The sequence below is a fragment of the Astyanax mexicanus genome, chromosome 6, assembly GCF_023375975.1.
Source record: "Astyanax mexicanus isolate ESR-SI-001 chromosome 6, AstMex3_surface, whole genome shotgun sequence".
NCBI classification, from domain to species: Eukaryota; Metazoa; Chordata; class Actinopteri; order Characiformes; family Acestrorhamphidae; genus Astyanax; species Astyanax mexicanus.
Window position 1 is genome coordinate 45,373,074 of NC_064413.1, and position 20,615 is coordinate 45,393,688.

Consider the following 20,615-nt stretch of genomic DNA (forward strand, 5'->3'; position numbering starts at 1 on the left):
TTTCTACACTGACTGTAAAGACCAGTAAACTTTAACAATCTTTAATTTAATGTAATTCACCCTTTAAGGTAAATAATTTGGCCACATTTCAAGCTCACTAGATAAAAAACATGACAGATGATTTCCCAGATCCTGAACCTTACCCACTTCCTGCTTCATCACCTTCAGGGAGGAAGTCCTTCTCTCTATGTTATCTCAATGAGATAAATTGATTTCCTTTTCTCCAGCATGCAGAAGAATAAACACAGAGAAAAGGTTCTGGCTCTTTTCAGGAAAGTCCACTCCTCTCGACTCTGAGCTCTCGACTCCGCACAGCCGCTTATTCTAAACAGCCGACACTCGCATGCACACAGCTTTTTATAGTAGGAGTCTGACACCATGAAATTTCCATTAGCTTTCATTTGGAAATGCAAAAGGTTGTTTGTTGTTTGTTTTGAGTCAGTGAGGGAGTCGGGCTGCACTGATTGAGGCCATGAATGACTGTCTGGAATCTGAATGCTTCTCAAAGTGCATTATGGCATTTATGCAGATTGCAGGCCTTGGGAGCTAAATAAAAAATGAGAGCCCACGATTAATTTCAAAGCCACAATGACAAACATTACAGCAAATTTCACAATCCCAGCCTTCTAAGTGATATGCAAAGCAGAGAAGTCCTAAACAAAAACTGGTTGGAGTTTGTGGGGCGGCATTTGCATTTTTTCAGATCTCGCAGAGATAAGCCGCCCTCTAGTCCCATCCCATTATTTCGCATAAACACTTGCAAATTAGGCAGGAGCATGTTGATTTCTCACACAAACCCTGTTGGTGGATGTTCCTGCATTTTAAACCTCCTGCAGTCTGAGACAAATGTTTCAAACGCTGCTGATCTAACACTCTCTCAACAGGATTTGGGCCTAGCTTTATGAATCCAATGTAATGCTGTGCAATGGCTGTAGAGTCTTTGTGTTTAAAATCAGTGGGTCTTCAAACTATACCTCAGGGATCCCAAGAGTCTAGTTTTTATCCAGTTCAACCCGGCGTGCAACAGAGACAGAGCAAAAAATATGGACTGCCTGAGGGGCCAAGGCTTTAAAAGAGTGCAGAAAGAAAGGTAAAAGGTTCACATACAATATGTTCTTCTAAAGAAACCTCACATATTTTGCTGCAGTATGCCAACTTATCCACATAATCTCTGGACAGAGAAAATAACTGCCTCCACAGATTTAAATGGCCAAAAAAAATGTAGAAAAATGCAAATTTTTTAACAGTTTTTAAGACTTAAAACTAGGCAAAAGTAGGGAGTCCAACATATCTAATACACGTTTTAACAGGATATAGGTCTAAATTAATCAGAACATTCATATCTACCCTTATTTATTTAAATATAGGGTAATTTCACGTGCTTGTGTTTAAAACTACTAATTTGTCAAAGTGTTTCTTTGGGGATCTCCATATAACTATATTAAGACATTTTTTTTTACTGATATAGCTTACTTTGAACCTTCAGGTTTAAAACTACTGGTTTTCAAATATGTTCCACAAAGTTCCAAAGAAGAAATTTGCATTCTATTAAAATATGGTTTATTTCAAATCATACATGCTTAAAACCAGTGGTGATCAAAGCTGGACCTCAAGTATCTCAAGCAGGTCTAGAATATTTATTATTTAATATGATAGAGCAAAAAAGTGTGCTGATGTGATATATATATCCTACATGTTCTCTAACCTTTTTCTCAAACAATAAAGGGATTGTAACTGCTCTAAAACACTCTCCAGCATGATTTGTGTTTAGCTTCACCGTATCAAGGTTTCATTTACTGAGAACATGATTTAAGTCTTTGGTTTTAACAATCATTCTACAAACCATTACTCATCAATCCAACCACAACTATGAACACCACAAAAAAAAGCTATTTAGCTCACAAAATAAAACAAAAGCAGGAACATCAATGGCCAATCAAGACCTTATTTGTCTCTACATGTTAATTTTTTTTCAAAATATCCAAAAAGATATGTATGTCCATATAAGGCAATACAATCCAGTGCTTCAACATGGAAGCCTCAGGCCGTAAAAAGAGTCCCTCACAAAAAAATCAAAACAATGTGGTCGCTATTTAAAAAAATTAGATACAAAAATGCATATGCCAACCAAACTGGAAATAAAAAAAAATAAATTAAATATGTGTGAGAGGTAATGTTGCATCTGTTTGCAATTAGCTACACCCATGTGGTAAGTGTGTGTGTGTGTGTGTGTGTGTGTGTATACGCCTGCATTATCACCCCCCTCCTCACCAAAAAGAATTGGCACCACACAGGTTGCTATAAATAGGCACCGTTGGCGTGAAGAGAGAATGAGATGATGATTGTGAATTCAGTGGCGAAGACAAAAGCAGCTGTTTATCACACACTCCAAACCAGCAGCCAACCAGCTCCCTCAAACACACAGCACCGCGCCAGCTCCCAACAGCCGGGCCAAGCACACCCAGAACAAAGGGCAGCAGATAAAACGTCTTTCAGTCTCTTTCAACCTCTTACAAGTGCAAGAGGGGTAATAGAATATATAAGACACTGCAGATTCCTCACCTTATTCTTTCTTGGCATCGTCTTGCTTTTTTAACTTTAAAGTGAAGATTCACTTGCAGAGCACATTAAAGAAGACGAGGAATATTTAGGTCATGGTGTGCAATGTTTACCACTAACAGACACATGTTTACTTCATCACATGGGAACATCTATATATATATATTTTTGTTTTAGAATGAATAAATTAATTAACAATTAATTAATTAATTAATTAATTAATAACTAAGTAACTAACTAACTTAATAAATAAATAAATAAATAAACAAACATAAGTTATTTAATGTCATTGGATGCCATTGCAACTAAAGAAAGACAGATATACATATAATAGATGTTGTTCCTAGGGAACTGCTATTCTATCCACGATAGTTGCAAAGGTTAATAAAGGCTATATGGTTGTTTCGGGGTTGCAAGGCAGCTACTACTAATTCCCATGTGGTGGCTAAGGCATTCCAACATTTTTTAGACAGCTGCTAGGCAGTTGCTATGATACGGCGGCTAAGGTGTTGCTAGGTGGTTGTTGTGGTATGCCAAGTGGATGCACATGGACGGATTGACAGACAGACAGATGAACGGAAGGAAGGATAGACTAATTGGTCCGGATGCTTTTTTAATATTTACAGCTCTGAAAAAAAAAAAATAATAATAATAATAAGAGACCACTTAAAAATGATGAGTTTCCTTGATTTTACCAAATTGAAAACCTCTGGAATATAATCAAGAGGAAGATGGATGATCACAAGCCATCAAACCAAGATTAACTGCTTGAATTCTTTGCACCAGGAGTGGGATAAAGTTATCCAAAATCAGTGTGTAAGACTGGTGGAGGAGAACATGCCAAGATGCTTGAAAACTGTGATTAAAAACCAGGGTTATTCCATCAAATATTGATTTCTGAACACTGAACTTGATCTAAACTAATCTATACATGTGCTAAAAATATCAAACAACGTGCAATCTGTAGTCATCATGAGAGATAATCCCAGGCTGAAGCTGTCACGGGCCAGCAGTGTCCACAGGGGTTAAGAATCGACCACTGGTCTCTTTCTGCCACCAGAGGTATCGGCAGTGGGATTAGGCAGCTTATTGAGCTGCTGCATGGTGCTGTCATCCAGACGCTGAGGTCACACAGCAAAGAGGGGTCATGGGGAGACCTACTGCTCACAACGTGGGGGAGGGATCTACTGCTGAGAACAACAGCAGGCTGCCTCCTAATGCCCCTCCCACTGTGCCCGGCTGAAAGGTCACAAAACCCTGAGTGGCGGCTGTCAATCATGTGCTCGATTCCATTAGCCTGGATGAGGTAATTATCATCTGTCTTAATGAGTCCACTGAGACTTATTAGAGCTGAAGAGATGAATGTTGTCTTTTTATGCAGCTATTTTCATAACTGAGGCCAAACATAGAAGAATGTCCTACCATGCAGGAGAGTGAGAAGAATGAGGAGACAGGAGAAGATAATAGATGGCAGAGAGTCTACGAAGTAGGCTGAGAAAGTTTACAGCTGTGCATGCAGATGTCTCTATGATAATTAAGGAACATGGGAATGTGGCATTTAAATGTTTTAAATTGAATGTTAAAGCAGCTGTGAAGAAACGCAGTCTGGCACAATTTCATCACTGGGATAAAGTGTCAACAGTGCTTCTGAATCATAAAGTAGCTGCGATTCACCTTAAAAACAACGACATCCAAGAACGAGCCTGATATTCAACATTAAACTTTAAAGACCAACTCCTGAAACAAAAACAATCTTTTATATTTTTCCACACCAAGAAAATTCAGACAAAACAAATGATTTGCCCTCAATATTGAACAATCTGATTGCAGACAGATGTCTTGGGTCTGCTCAATAGATGCAGGCACATTTTTAGCAATTGGCTATGTGTTTCAAGGACTGGGATGGGAAGAGAATCTGACATTATCTGGGATAATACAGCAGGCTGGTTGTTATTAGATTTTCACACCTTGAGAATTATTGATGATTTACCTTAGCTGTAAGACCTGCCGCCGGGACAAGTCGGTGAAACATGATTATTGCATTTGTTTGACTTTTCAATGTGAAGCAGAGTTGCAGTCACACGCCAGAGGACACCCAAGCACGTCGTCTTCATTTTAAATCGCACACCAAGCAGAAAAGACGGAGAACAAAGAGGAAGCTAACAGGGTGCAGGAGTTATTCTGGAGAAAGTGTAAAAGCAGAGCTATCCTTTGCTACAACAGTTGATAAAATATCTCAAACGTGACTGCTGTGTCCTGAGTTTCCTCTGTAGGTCAAGGATGGGAAGGGAAATACAACTTTCTAAGAACAAAAACTTCTTTGAACACTGCTTCTAAAATCAGTTATTTCAGAATATCTCACTGTCTGGTCTAATTAAGGTTAAATCTGACTTTGTTGTACCAATTGTTTCATGCATGGCACAATGCTATGTGGTGCTACATGTCTGGTGTGTGATTGCGCTACAGTACTTGAAAATCTTCAAACATGATTTCAGTCTAAAATATCACTTTAGACAATTCTTGGAACTTTTATAAATTCTCTCTCAGGGACAATTCATTGACTAGTGTGTTGGGGGAAAAAAATAAAGGCAAACTATTACCTGTGTATTATTTCAAATCTAGATTCACATCTAGTGAATCTGAACTTCATTTTTCTGTACTACACATTTTGCTTCTTGTTTTATATCATCTTCCACAATCACAGCTTTAAAATAATACAGGCCAGCATGAGATATTCAAGAACAGATCTTACCTGTCTGTTGAAGGAGGCCTGCCATTCCTAGGCTTATTGACCTGGGCATACAGGGCCTCGAGAGGTTGCTCCCTGAGGCTGTGGGGCCTCTCCTGCCCAGGGGTCTGCTGGTTCAGGCTCTGGCTGCTGTCCATGGAGGAGTCCAGTGAGCCGATGCCGGCGTAGGTGTGCTCCTCATCAGAGCTTAGGGTGCGGCTGAAGTCTTGGATCTCTGCGTAATCTCTCTCTCTGGCCTGTCGTTCTCGTAGCTCCCTGGTCTTGGCCTGGATCCTAAAAAATACACAATCACACATTCAGTGACATTTCTACAACACTTAAAAAGCGTAAAAGTGAAGTATTAAATAATTTTGATTACAGAGACCCTCATTAAAGATGGCATGATCCAGCCTTAAGTACTTGGAAAATAAATCTTTATGCTGTTATACATGGAAAAAATGGCTATCATTGTAGTTTACTTTAAGTTAATAAAATAGCCTCATAAAACCCCAGTCATCACAACAGAACAGCAGTTTATACAATGTGTTATACAATGCTTTTGCATTTGTTGTGGCTTCAAAATACCCTTCAAAATAAAGAGTTATAAAAAAATCTGGCAACTACATATGTAATAATAAACTTAAATACAATGACAAAAACAAGTTCAATCCCATTAAATAAAGCAATTTAGATGCATAACCATTGTTTAAATAATGATGTAGGACTTCATGCTGTGCTCATGTTTGTGTATGAGTTTTGAGCTCCTACTGGGTTTATAGGACTGCTCAGACCCTGGACTGCCCTTTCAGTGTTTACCTTGGATTTCTCCCCTATTAAGGCAGTATGCGAGGTGGAAGCAGCACCGCAGAACCTCCAGACAACATTCTTTCAGGAATCTCCTTTGGGAGGACACTTCCATCAGCTATCTGCAGAGGTTAGGCCCTGTCTCCTTAGAGTTCCTCTCCTGCTGATTTCCCTCAGAACAGAGACACAGAGCAGGGCAGTGCAGCTGACATCGCACTGCAAAAATGGGCAATAGGAGTCCTTCCGGAGACGAGTGGAGCAATGCATCCTGAAGGCAGGAAATGGCAGGAAAAGTGGGGCTCCTCTGATCTGCCTCCAGCCGACCTTTTCTGTCTCTACCACCCTTTCGCTCCGGCCTTTTTCAGGACATTTCTGGTAGGCCGAGGTGAATGAGGGCCTTCATTGTGGCTTTGAGGGTATGTGTGTCCATGTGTCTGCACAAGAGAGCCTTACACAAAAGATACAGGCATGCCAGGAGGTTTGGTACGGACATGAGAAGCCCTCCTGGAGCGCGACCTCTAAACTGATCTCTGCCATCCAACCCCATCCACCTTTATTAGAACCAAATGGGCTTCAACAATGAGGCCAGTTCCTCACTCCAGCCATCCACTCTCTCTACACTAACAAACCCACACTGCTGGGAGCACCTTGTTTCAGCACCACCCCAGGACGCAGCTGACCCCTGCTCACTGCCAGCTGTCTATCACAGTGAATTTGACTGACAGCCAAGGGTCAAAGCTGGAGTTTCCCTGGGAGAAAAAACGGGATGTTTCCACACACTCTTATAAGCGTGACCTAATTTCTCAACAATGAGCATTTCTTTCTCCTTGCCAGCCTAATACGATTACAATGCAATTCACTGTAGCTTCATTTTGTTCTCTTTCTTGCCTGTGCAAATCTAATTCTGAGACAGTCTGTAGAAGAACTGCGTATGTTTCTATGTCATGTGAAGTTAATAGCCTAGCAGAAATGAGAGGGAAAACTGCTGGGGTTTGTGGAAACCAACAACAATTGCAATGTGTCCCAACCATTCCAATTCACACAAGCATTTCTCTCTGAGCCATCGCTCAAAGCCTCTAGAAGAATCCCCTCTTTGAACCTAGCCCTTGCTAAACCGTTGCTTTGATGCTGGGCCTTGGACAGGGTGAAACGTGGAACAAGAGTGAAGTCCGCCCACCTGCCGTCTGCTCAGAAACTGATGTCACCTCGCTGCCTGGAAGATCTGCGCTTTTGTTATGACAGGTTTTACAGAAACCCAATAGCGAGACAGTGCCTCCGGCACACCGTCGCATAATAGCCAAATCAAATCGGCAAGAGAAATGCGTGTGTTTGAATTAGATAATGTCTAGCGCAAGTAAGAGGGCTAGGCCAGACCCTGTCCCGCGGTCACAAACTAAAACTCATTTAGCCTTCAGCCTGTGGGGACGATAAGTAGGTGGACCTAGTGGACAGGCAGGAAGGAGCCACACAGGCAGCTCTGTGTGTATTTCATAGAGTGTGGGTAGTTGTGGGTATTAAATGTAGTAGAGTGAGAGAGACAGAGGCTTAGGCTAGACTAACAGTGAAGCAGTCTCTATGTGTGCTTTCTCAGTTTATTACACAATGGGCATGTTTGTAAAAGTTCCTACTGAAGCACAATGGTCTTTTTTTACATGGACTACTCTATGTTATTATCAATGTAGGCACAAAAGCATGGGCTGATATGGGTTCTGCTTCTTTTCTAAAGTTCCATAGTGCATTAAGCTATATACTGAGAGTATGTATGCTGTATGCTGGTTGTTTAGAGTGGTCAAGATTGGCCATAATGGTGGTCTAGAGTGTTGACTAGCTAAACCTTTCAAACTCAAACATACATAACCTGTATCTGATCAATGAGCTAAACCAGCATGAACTTTTATACCATGCTCAAGCAATTGTCTGTGTTGATATTTCAGCACAGTATAAATGTCAAACGGATAGCTAGTAATACAATTGTATATACTTTGTAATTATTATCCTACAATGGTGTTTCTCAATAAAAATAAGGGTACATTTTATTGCCACTAAGCTATGAGCTAACTTGGTCAGCTCAGTCAGTGAAAATGTGGGGAGTGATCTCTGGCTGGTGGTGGACAGATTTAAGTTCAGCTTGGCTCAGGTCTGAATTCCAAAGCTGTAGAGTGCACTAATTGTTTGGATGGAAGTTCGGAGAGCCAGTGTCTTGTTTATTTCATTACTCAATCAATGGCCCACTGAGGTGTTAGCCCAGAGGAGAGAACTGGCTGAACATAATTACTGATCTGTCCTTTTTTGTCTAAGTAAAGGCTAAAGGAATCTCTGGTGTTTCAATCCTTTCCATTATATCCCAGATAAGTCCCGATACTGTATTTGTTTGTTGTGTTTTATTTGGATAATGAAGATCAGACCACATTTTAGGAGACAATCACAGAGAAATCCACATAATTCCAAAGTGTTTATACATTGAGAGAGGACAAATCCCTCTTAGCGAGCTTCTGAGCCTGAAGCTAATTAGCCTAGACAGTGCTGCTGAGAGTTTTCAGAAAAAAACAGTGTGCAGTGAAAATGTTTCTTTTTATGAGGATGTGCAGAAGTGAGAGTGTGAAATGTGGGTGTGAGCATGTAGATGTGCGAGTAATTAAGAGTTAAATGCTATTTTATTAGCTTACAGCTGTGCTGCATTTCATCTTATGGAGGAGGAGGATGCAGCTATGGAAACAGGAAGGTAAGCACCGCTGACCGCTCAGTCTCTAAGTAACGAGCCAAAAGTATGTAACAAAATAGCGCGCTCTAGATTGTGTCAAGCAACCCTAAAATGGATACAAGATGTCTCACATCTTTATCAGCTCATTAGGAGCCGCCCAGCCATATCTAAGTAGTTTTCCTATCATTTCCTTATCAAAAGAGTTGGCCAAACTAGCCTGAAACCCTTCCAAAACCATTTCTGCCAAAACCACACATGGATGTTCCAGAGAACAAAGTATGTTCCATAACCCAAATGCTCAAAAAGTTGTTTTTGCGAAGAATCACACATTAATCATGGCTGGCAATGGCAGAGATATTACATGTGGAGTATTTACACAAGTTCTAAACAATTCAGCAGGGATTAAAGCTGTTTTTTTTAGGTGAAAAATGAAGGTTGAGTGCAAACACTCAGGAAACAGCACTCAGGCTAGCCTGCAGTCCTTCCTCCCCATGCTGAATAAATCTCACTGCTAATCAAGTACACTGCTGTATTCCAGCAAAGATCTAACATAAACTCACTCATCTACTGGCACACATTTAACATGTTTAACACAACTCTCAGAGTGAGATTCTTAAATTGAACAGTGTTATACTGTGAGTAACAGGATTATGTGGTGTTACTTCACGCTTCTTAATGCTATAAACAACACAGAGCGCATCTGTTTATCTCACATATCAAAAAAAAGTATTTTCTTCTTGGGAAATTAGACCTCACTTCAAATAAAAAACATGTCAGATTTATGATGTGTTTTAAACAACATAACTGTCTGCAGCTCTGCTATTACCATGATTTAACTTATTATCCTTGAAAACTGAAAAAAATCCCAAACAATAAAATAATTTTCAGGAAAACAAAAGGTTTAAAAAGGAACTTTCTTTCATTTAAATGGTGTGTGGTTATGGCATGCATTTATTTGTGAACAACTGTTTTGTCAGTATCATTATATTATTATATATAAACTGCCTTAAATAGAACTTCCTATATAGTAACCTTTGTTTTTAAGAATGTACACTAACTTTTAAGACAAATGTCATGGAAACTAGGGGTGGGCGATATGGCTCTAAAATAATATTGTGATATTTCAGGGTATTTTTGCGATAACGATATACTTGGTCATATCGGAAAACTAAAATAATTAATTCATTTCAGGAATATAGTATAATTGTATAACAGTATAATCATATCAAAATAAATAATACAGCATAAAATAATATAATGCAGCAAATAATATTGCAGAATATTTAGTGCATGCATATAAACTGCAAACTAAAACAATTATACAATAAATACACCTAAAGCTTTACAGTAAATAATGGACTACTTTTAAGACAGAACAGCCCTATTATCACGATATGGATTTTTAATATCGTGATATTTCTGTGTCACAATGTATTGTATACGATATAATATTGCCCACCCCTAATGGAAACTAGAATACCACCTGAATATCAACAGATTTGGTATCTGAAAACTTGCTGCTGGTTCTCAAAGCATTAAATCTCAAACCAGTCACCTCTACCCTATGTGTTTAAGGATCACTGCTTTAAAAATATCTTTCAATATATACAGATTTTTTGGTATTTTTTTGTAAATGTGAAGAACATTCCAGTTTTTTTTTTTATGTTTAAATGTTTTTTTTTTTTTTGGTTCTCTAAAGCAGTGGTTCTCAAAATAGTCCTTGGGAGACTTTTTTATGTGTTGCTGATAAAATGAAAGCACAAATCTGGACTGTCTAAGGGTGCCTTGAGAACCACTGGCTTAAACAGAACATTTAGTAGATGAAACCCCTTTTTGCAAATGTGAAGAATATCTTGTTCAAAGTTTGATGTTCTGGTAAAATTTATCAATGTTTTCTGCTACAATTAAAACTTGTTTGCCATTCAAAGCATATGACAGTGCCACAGTGCATAAAACATGGTCTAGATTGTAATTTCATAAGCGCAATAATTGTCAGAATCTAAGGGGCCTAACAATCACTTTTAGCCACCAGCAAAACTATCAATATAATTACAAACGTAATCAGGTTCACAATCAGTCTGTGTCATCTGTCTTTGAACTGCGCATGCTAATTGGTCCAGTCAGACAGTGAAATGTTACAAAAGACTGCCGAGCATAATGAGCTAATTATTTTGTAACACAATTACTGTCACGCTGCAAGGGGGAAAGATTGGCCATGATAATGATTAACATGCATTAATGCATTAAATAGAAAAGTTTGGAAATACCTGCAGAGTTGAGAGACTTTAAAATCTGCTAAATAAAGACAGCATTTGGAGTTGAGCTGTGAGCAATTATAAACTTTAAAATATAGTTTTAAAGTACATTTTATAGCAAAAGTGTTTGTACACACTTGCTCATTTGTTGTTTCTTCTGAGGGATACTATTTTTGTGCTTTTGTAGTCTATCTTTACGGTACCACTTTAAAATAAGACTACCTTTATAAAGGGTTTATGAACGGTTTACAATTAGTTTATTAATGGTTAGGTTGTAATTAGGTTGTAAATGCCTTAAAAATCATTAATAATCAGCTATAACACAGTTAGAAAGTGCAACAATATAGATGGCTGTGGGTTCACTATTTCGCAAACAACAGGTCATTGTTGCCCTTTCTATGCATGTTTTATAACTGATTATTAATGATTTTTAAGGCATTTACAACCTAATTAGTAACAATTAATAAACTAATTGTAAAGCATTTATAAACCCTTTATAAAGATAGTCTTATTTTAAAGTGGTACCATTCTACTGCCCAGAAAGCTTTGTTCTATTTGATTTTGGAGCATAGCAGTAAGGATTTGATTGCATTGCAAGTGGCAAGAGCATTAGTGAGGTCAAAATGTTCGATAATGGTCAATAATGGGTGCAATTTAAAACACCTGAATGCATTCAATACAAGCGGTGTTCACAATATTTAGACATAATGCATTTTTAAAATACTAAAAATGTATTTAAAACTATGGATAGAGATTTATGGATAACTATAGATAGAGAGACTGCTTGAATGAACAAAACACTTTGGGGCCTTATATAGAGAAAAATGAGAAAAGGGTCAAACCACAATGGGTCAAGACCAAAGATCTCTTTAAACAATAAGTGCTAATTGAAATTGAATGGGAAAAGAAAGCAGGCTGCCAGAGCAATAGGAATGGCAAACAATCAACCACATGTTTATCATGGATCTTCCGGTTGGTGTGTTGTGTTGAGGCTAAAGGAAGTCGCTCATTGTGATTGCGATCGCTAGCAGAAGCAAGACTGACGCACAGAGGCGTTCGCAGCTTGGCTGCACTCAAAAAGAATGCAAACAAATGGGAGGATGCTGTAGGCTCAGGGAGCAGGAAGGCTGGATATGGAGGAGTGCTAGCCCATGATTAGCAGCTCAGTGGAGCCCAGCAGATAAGAAAGTGGCTAATGCTGTAGGGAGACTGGGCTGGGAACAAGTTGTTTACTACTCTGAACCCTGTTGACTAGCCAATATGGAAGCCACACTGCTGGCGTTAGGTGCGACTTGCATGGTAGGTAGCACAAACTGCCATACATTATATGGGCAAGTATTGGGACTTCTGTTTATGTCCTGTTTCACCTAAACATAAGGGTTTTTCTAGCTAAAAATACTGTTGGATAAACTGTTCCTACTGTCCAGGAAAGGAAGGCTTCCTATCACCCCAACCCATCCCCAACTCCCCAACCTATTCCAATTATATTAGAGGGACCATCTTTAGTCCTTTTTTTATTGGCAATACTTCTTTACAGGGACCAGGCAAACTGTGTGTGTGCGCACATTTACACATCTGTGACATAAATTAGTGCTTAAAGATGCTGGAGGCATGTATTAAAATATTTGGACATACAGTGTAGTTGTCTGGTAGCTATAATCTCAAATAACTGTTCCTAACAAAACTGTGCTGCAACAGTAAAGACTGAGTACGTGTGTATACACACTGAGGTAGATGAAAAGAAGTAATGTACACTGTTTTTTCGGTCGCCATCCTGGCTGAGAGACTTCAAAACCAGAAAGAAATCCAGCGGAGATTGTGCCCACATGCTTTTTCCTCCAAGCATGGGTTCGACGTGGAGCCCTTTCATGGTGGTCTCCTCATTCAAGCAAAAAATGAAAGAACAAAAAAGGAAGAAAGAAAAAAGCAATGACAGAGGGGACCAATGAATCTACAGGACTAAACAAAGCGCCCACAAGGGCCGCCATGCTCCTCCTTCAGCATAGAGGGCCTCTCCAGCCCTTAATGAAGCCCTTGATGAGGCATGGATAGGCTGGCGGTTGGAGGACCGGTACAGGACTAGGGGGGCAGCAGCTGCTTACAATTTACCCGATTGTGGCAAAACAAATGCCACTGATGACGACACTCCATCAACTTCAGCCCAAATCAAGCCTGCTAGCGCTTTGCAGCAGATCATTTTCAAATGTTTGGGTTGTATTTTGTTTTTTGGGTTTTTTTTGTGGGGGAGGTTTGGGGGGTTTGTGTGTTTTTTTCTCTCCTCAATTTTCATTTTTGTTGCAATGCCTGTCATGCACACTACACTGAGAGAGGAGGATTTGGGGAGCTTAAGTCACCCAGAAATACACCAGCGTAAGCCCTAAAGCACAGACTATTAAGAGGCAGAGATGAATTCCATAAACATCTTAGGGGTCAGGTGCACTAAAATCGGGGCTGTGGAGCGCCTTCCAGAAATAGATAGGCTAATGATGGCGGGTTATGGAGAATTAATCCAGGCAACCTTTAGCGCTGACTTTTCCCTCTGAGTCACTAAAAGCTGCTGTCAAAACATCAGCTCGAATTAACGATCAGGCACGTCAGGGGAGCAGAGCGTTTGGCTGCGGACCATGCCAGGTCCTCCTTCCCATTTCTGCTGCTCATCCTCTCCGATTCTGCCTGTTCCCGGAGCTCCGTGGCTTGTTTTAGCAACTGTTACCGCCACACCTCCACTCGTTTATTCGTCGATGCTAGCCATCAGTCTACAATCCATAATTTCATAAGCACACAGAAACGGCCTTGTCCCTGTAATCAATCAGTGCTCTCGCCTGAGGTTCACACAGACACGCCGCCCCCACAAACACGTACACACACCAACACAAACACATCTGTCCAACCTGCTTCTCGGCATGTAATAACACACCTAAAAATACAGCTGCAATTGATTTTCAGAGCTGTCAGTCTCCCCAGTGCACGGCTTTGAATATCACATCACGACGCGGCAGCGGTGCACATTATTATTACTGGGACGATTTCCCTCAAGAATTCACTTCCATTAAGTAGAAGAAAACTCAAGCGCAGCAGAAGACATGGGAGGTGAGGGTGAAAGAAGGAAAACAAAAGCAAAAGAAAAAAAGAAAAGAAATAATAAATATATCAAGTCTCGATTTTAAACCAAGACACAAATGCTCCAGACTTTCACAAACAACCTATAAAGGCTTCCTGGGAAATATGAACTTTAGTCAGCCTCTCAAAAGGGAAAGCAGGAATGGAAACAAATGGAAATAAAGACGTGAGCACCAGGCTATCTCCAGACTTGAGCAGTGTTTGTTACTTTTCAGCAGATTTTCAGGGCTTGAATAAAAAAAGACAGTATAAATAACATCTCCTGGAAAGTTTTCCCTACATCCCCTATTTTATCTCTCTCCTTTCCCTTAATTTCCTTATCTTTCTTCCTATACACACAGTCATGCCAAGAGATAAAGAATAGATATAGTCATGAGATATAAGTATGTGAATTTATTGTGAAGTGTTACCTTGGCTATTGACAGCTCTGGAACACCCACACCTGTTTAAGTTAGGTGGTTTTATATTGTGAGTAAGGTTAAACACGTGTCAGTGTGCTCATTGAGAGATGACCGGAATCATCATAATTTAAGCAAGCTGTAATGGCGGATGAATGCCAGATGAATGCGACATTCCAAACATGTCCAAAGATGCATAGATTTTTAACATGTCTCATTCCATATTGTCCCATGTGTACCAGGAATACATAACTGAAGGTACTAACCCCACAGTGGACAGCACAGTGGGTGGCAATGTTTGTGAGCAGCGACGTCTGGCTAGAATTCCTGAAATCACATTTATATTCAATACAGGAGGCCCCACACTCTTATACTTAAGCCAGTGTATCATTCTTTAGCTTTTATGAGACAACATTAATTGTCAGTTTATATCTTCTAGTTGCTACTTCTCACATTCCCTCTCTCTCTCTCTCTCTCTCTCTCTCTCTCTCTCTCTGTCTGTGTGCGTTTGTTAGCAGCAAGCTGGTGATGTCCTGGGCTGAAGGCCAGAGCCTGATTCTCAGTGCCCGTGGAGGAGAGCGTCACAGGCAGGGCCGGCTCCTCTGATAATGGGCTCCAGATGTTCCATTGAGCAGCCCGGGCTCATTGTCACTGCAGGCCATGGGTGCTCTCTCCACGGAGGCCTGCGCTGTCCCTATTGTTGCTATTCAATTACACTCCATTAGCAAAAGTGGCTTGATAACTGAGTTCATTTGGGTTGTGCAGCATAATAGAGGGTGGCAAGCCTTCTTAGCATATGGAAAAGCCACTGATATTGTCTTCCTCTTGCATGTGAAAAATTAATAGGGATTTTGTAGTGTTGTGAACGAGGCCAGGATGTAAACACTGTGCGTTGGCATTGTTGTAGCTCAATGAGAAGCAGAGAGAGGCTGTGAAGCGTCTGGTGTGGTGGCTTAAAACTAAAATCTGGACACTGGAAACTGCTGTAATTAACATGATGGCAAATACAGCCATGCATTGTAATGGTTTTGTGTTCTAAGTGGAATGTGGACAAGGCTTCACATACTCTTTGTCGAATTATATAATAGTCAGATGCTGACTGAGCAATACTGCCAGGTTTTTAACCACTTAAACTTAATGTATTTAACTTATTATTATTTAATCAGTTATTATTACTCTTAAAAGTAAGAATTTCTGATGTACTACTTTGGTACTAAAATGTACACTGTGTAGAGGTTTAAAGCACCTGAGCAAATTAATTACCATCTTACCATTTATCATTCATCTCAGCATTAAGATGCCTAAAGATCTCAATGGCACTATGTCACATTACAATCGATATGAAAACATGATTTCAGACTGTGAAGAAAATAAATGACATATACATAGCTAAGTTTATATCATTATACTCTGAATAACCAAACCAGTATTATAAATAATACTAGACAGGCATACAGAGAGCTCTGGATATGTTTTAATAAATGCTGTGATGTAAAACCATTATGTATTAAATCCAAATGCTTACTGACCACATGAGAAGCTTTTTAATACAGTTTTTTAGCGAGCCTGAATGTTTGTACAGTACTGTAAGCAAGAGTCTCAAGCTTTCAGTCAGAAACATCAAAGCATCAGAAGCTCACCTGACAAGGAAATGACCGGTTGCCTCTGGAAAAAGCACCAATTAAAATCCTTTCAATTCTCCCACAATGAGTGAGGCCACTAAATGTACAGGCCAGGGCCGGCCCTCGTTAGAAGCTTAGCCCATTTCAGCAGAACAAAAGAGACAAACAATCTATGCATTATCAATTTAATGCACTCTTATAAAAGCCCTAATACTGACGACATCTAAGCACTTTCCCAGAACTTTTCCTTTTAGCCCCCATTTACTTAATTAGGCAGGTTTTTATTATCAGTGTGACTGAAAGTGATTGGTTTACTCGTGAGCATTTTACACAATAGTGGGCACTCACCTCTCCCTCTCCAGACGCATCCTCTGCATCTCGTCCTCAGTGGCCTGGGTGTCTTCTGTTTTGCTCTTACTCGAGCCTTTGCGCTCCATCTTGTCTCCGCCTCGCTCGTCTTTGCGGTGCTTGCCAAACCTAATAAAAACAATAATGTTTAGCCTTAGATAATCATTATTTTGATATATATTAAAAAAGATAAGACTGGAAAAGAAGTCCAATTTCAAAGACACACTAGGATCAGACCATGGTTAAATCACTTAAAGTTGGTCAGGATCCTGTTTGGATACAGTTTGGAAATGTGAAATATGTTAGTTGAGTAACTGTTAACACCACCATTATGGATTTTGGTTTATTTGGAACACAAAACAGAAATAGTCATATTGGAGATACATTGCAGTAAATGAAATTTACTCCAGTTGCATTTTGCATACTAAATAAGTATATCTGAATAATAATTTGAGTTATTTTCAGAATGTTGTATTGTATGGTCATAAATTGCAGTGTGCATTTAAGTTCCATGTACTCCATAGGTGTTTAAATGGTTGTGGTGAGCAGATCAAATCATTTTGATGACTGTCTGAATCTTAGCTACAGTGTAAAAGTTCAGATCTGAGGCAAAAGCCTTGTCTCTCTAAAATAGCAAGGAGAAGGAAAAAGCCTTTTTTACTTTCAGTGAAAATCAATGCTAAAATGTGGTACGCCAAGACATTGAAGCACATAACCTAAATATAAGTGACATTATTTATTCCCCAGGAGAACAGGGAAATCCAATTATTAGATTCAAATCTTAATAAATATCTCACCTTGAACTCAGAAACATAAACAATAAAGTTTAGAATAATTTGGGCAGAATTTCTATGAGCTGGGAGTAAGAAATAATTAATCTTAAATAACAACTTTTTTGTTATCGCCAGCAAAGAAAAAAAAAAAAGGTAATAGGTTGGTCTCTGCAGGTCTTTGCAGTTTCTGGGTAAGTCATCATCAGTAACACTTCAAAAAGATTAAGTAAATTAAACTGGCATGCTGCGCAACTTATCAAGATTGGGACTGAGCAGGTGTGACATCTGAGATATGCCTCCTCTCTTAAATAAAGTTTCAAAAAGAAGAACAACAAACTAAAGTTCATAAAGTAAAATCAACTTTCAATAAGAGCTTAATTTTCCTTCAGTCAAATCATTGCTTTCGCATTAACTAGAGCTTAAATAAATCTACAGCCCATGTCTCAATAATAACTTCTCCTAACCCCCTCCCCCCCTATCCCCACCTCCCTTCCAAACCCCACATCCACACAGTTAGCTCTCTGAGACCTGTCAGCTCGAGGATCAGTTCCAAGCAGGCAGATGCAAATAGATCCAGAATGGAAAATAAGCTCAGCTACTCAGCCTGCCAACATCGTTTGCAACTTTCTCTCTGCGGGACAGATGGAAATGTGTCTGTTTTAATGACAGACTGACACAGTAAAATCGCCGCAGTTTTGACGAGAGGCAGCAGCTCTGGATAATGGCAGTAAACTGGAAGGTGGGATGCTAAAACAAATGGAGAATGGATTTGAGAGGAATCTCAGTGAAGAAGGTGCATTTCTGTGCATCTGCTTGAGTCTTGGTGTGGGGGTCTGTACGCATGTTCATGTTTTAGTAATGGTTTTAGTAATTCATGTTCATGTTTTAGTAATGGTTCTCTAAAAATAGTCCCCATTACGGGCGTTTAGGGTTTGACATTGTTACAGCATGATTATCAGGTTCAACTAAAATACCACATCTCGCAGTGGCAATATTTAAATAAAAAAAAATATACATATATATAAAATTGGTTTAATTAAACTGTTTTGAGTATGTATGCAGTATAGATTAACATTTAGCTTAATTTAGATTAACATGTATATATATATCTATATATATATATATATATATATATATATAGATAGATATATATAGATAAGTAAATATATTATTTTTCGCAATGCAATGCAGGATAAACCAAACTGAAGGTTACTCCCTCAGGAATAATATTAGGAAAGAAATGACAGATAATGATGGAAGTGCAGCAGCATTGGCAGCATATCAATTTCTTATCACTTCAGCTATTACCGTATTTTTCACACTTTAAGGCACACTCAAAATCCGGCACTGACCCAAAAATCGTCAGTGCACCTTTTAATCCAATGCATCTTATGCATGAATTTTACCAGTCAGGTTGTAAGGAGCAGTAAATCCAAATTGCAGTGTTATTCAGGAGTTTCAGTTTAGTTCTCCAGCACCGCGGCTGGAGCAGCATTAGCATTAGCAGCTAACCGCTATTTCTCCGTTTAGAGGTGAGTATTATTGGCCTGTAGCCTGCTCCTATCCCCGGCTGACACTGTTGGAATAGCATTAGCATTAGCCACTAACCGTGCTCGCTATTTTCCTGTACAGAGTGGAGTATTATCGACTCATTTGACTTTAAAAGAAAGGCGCTTTTTTATTACAGTTTTGTTTACTTAGCTTAGCTTTACTTAACTTAGTTACCCCCCACCACCACCGAGCGGTGAAACCTGTCTCTTAAAATGCATCTTATAATCCGCTGGGTCTTATATATATATATATATATATATATATATATATATATATATATATATATATATATATATATATATATATATATATATATATAATGCTAGATACAGAATAGTAGGTTTGTTGCTGTGTGTCATGGTTTTAGTTATTCGACTGCCAATCTGTATATAAGTTATTTACCTTTACAGCTTTTAGGTTGGCAATTGTAGTTTTCAGATTCTTGCACAGTGACTTGCCATAGAGAAGGCAGATTTTATATCTACTATACTAAACCAACCTTTAGTTTTGACCTGTTTTGCACCGTATTATAAGGCACATTATCAATGAACATCTATTTTCTGGTCTATTGTCATACATATATATATGTATGACAATAGACCAGAAAATAGATGTTCATTGATAATGTGCCTTATAATACGGTGCAAAACAGGTCAAAACTAAAGGTTGGTTTAGTATAGTAGATATAAAATCTGCCTTCTCTATGGCAAGTCACTGACTTGCCATAGATACTATTCTGTATCTAGCATTATAGACACCCTTATGAGCTCCAGCTCTGTTATCAAGTGATTTACATCTTAATCATTCTTCCTTCCTCTTCCTTTCCTCTTAAGTCAGGATGTGGTATAGACCGGCTGCTCACTCAGTGGAACACTATTTGAAGTTGGCCTTCAGGCCATGGCCATTAACAAAGCTGCCCCATTGGATTGCACTATCCGGCATCATGTGGTGAGGAAGCTGTATAGAGATATGCCTGTCCTTCAAGATTTCCTCATGACATCATTTCTTCTAAAATATTCTCACACTGGTGGCAGCTGTGGCTCAGAAAACAGAGAGCAGAAAAGTGCACAGGAAGTGATGACTGTGGTCAACCACAACACCACTGACCACAAACCAAAATACTGTCAAATTTTAGAATGGTACTATAGATTATGTTATAAGTTGTGCCTGAGCAACTGTGAAAGAATGCATGTTTTTTTGTGTATAAATGGATTTCATTTAAAGGAGGAATTATTGGCGGCAATAATGAAATCTCGGTACACACAGCAATAACAGAATATGTATGGATTTGCAAAAGTATGTGTACGAATTGGTCAGCGCTCAATAAATGTAATCATTTTCATTGATTCTGTAGCTTTCTCCTGATGCCCCTGAATCGTGTACAGCAAGAACGCACTTTGATTATTAAAAAACTCCATTCAATCGCTGACAGACAATCCATTTCTATTTCCAACCAGTGAAACGGTTATGCCAATTGCTGGAGAGCAAGCTCTGTGCAAGCCAGCCTGTATCCTAACCACCACAAGCCACGTTTGTTTTCTTTAACTCTCGTCCCACGGCTCACTGGAGACGGCGGGAACACAAACTTTCCAACCAAACTTGATAGAATTACTTTGCACAGGGTTGGCTTTAAGCAGCTAAATTGAATATATTCATGAAATGGGAAACCCTTTTCCCCAAATATGTTTATTGTTCAGCTTCATGGGCAGATCCATTGACTAAATGACCTCCCTTGGCCACACAACTCTGGAAGAAA

The 20,615-nt window shown here is 39.2% G+C and overlaps 1 protein-coding gene across 4 annotated transcripts in view; it reads right to left on the reverse strand.

Moving 5' to 3' along the window:
* pard3aa (par-3 family cell polarity regulator alpha, a) overlaps positions 1–20,615 on the reverse strand; it is a 554,989-nt gene that overhangs the window by 111,967 nt on the left and 422,407 nt on the right. For all 4 annotated transcript variants that reach the window (XM_015602814.3, XM_015602813.3, XM_007238652.3 and 1 more), the window contains 2 exons: positions 16,536–16,664; positions 5,312–5,581 (listed from right to left, as the gene is read on the reverse strand). In XM_015602814.3, the coding sequence (XP_015458300.3) occupies positions 5,312–5,581; positions 16,536–16,664 (399 nt within the window). The remainder of the gene's footprint in view (positions 1–5,311; positions 5,582–16,535; positions 16,665–20,615) is intronic.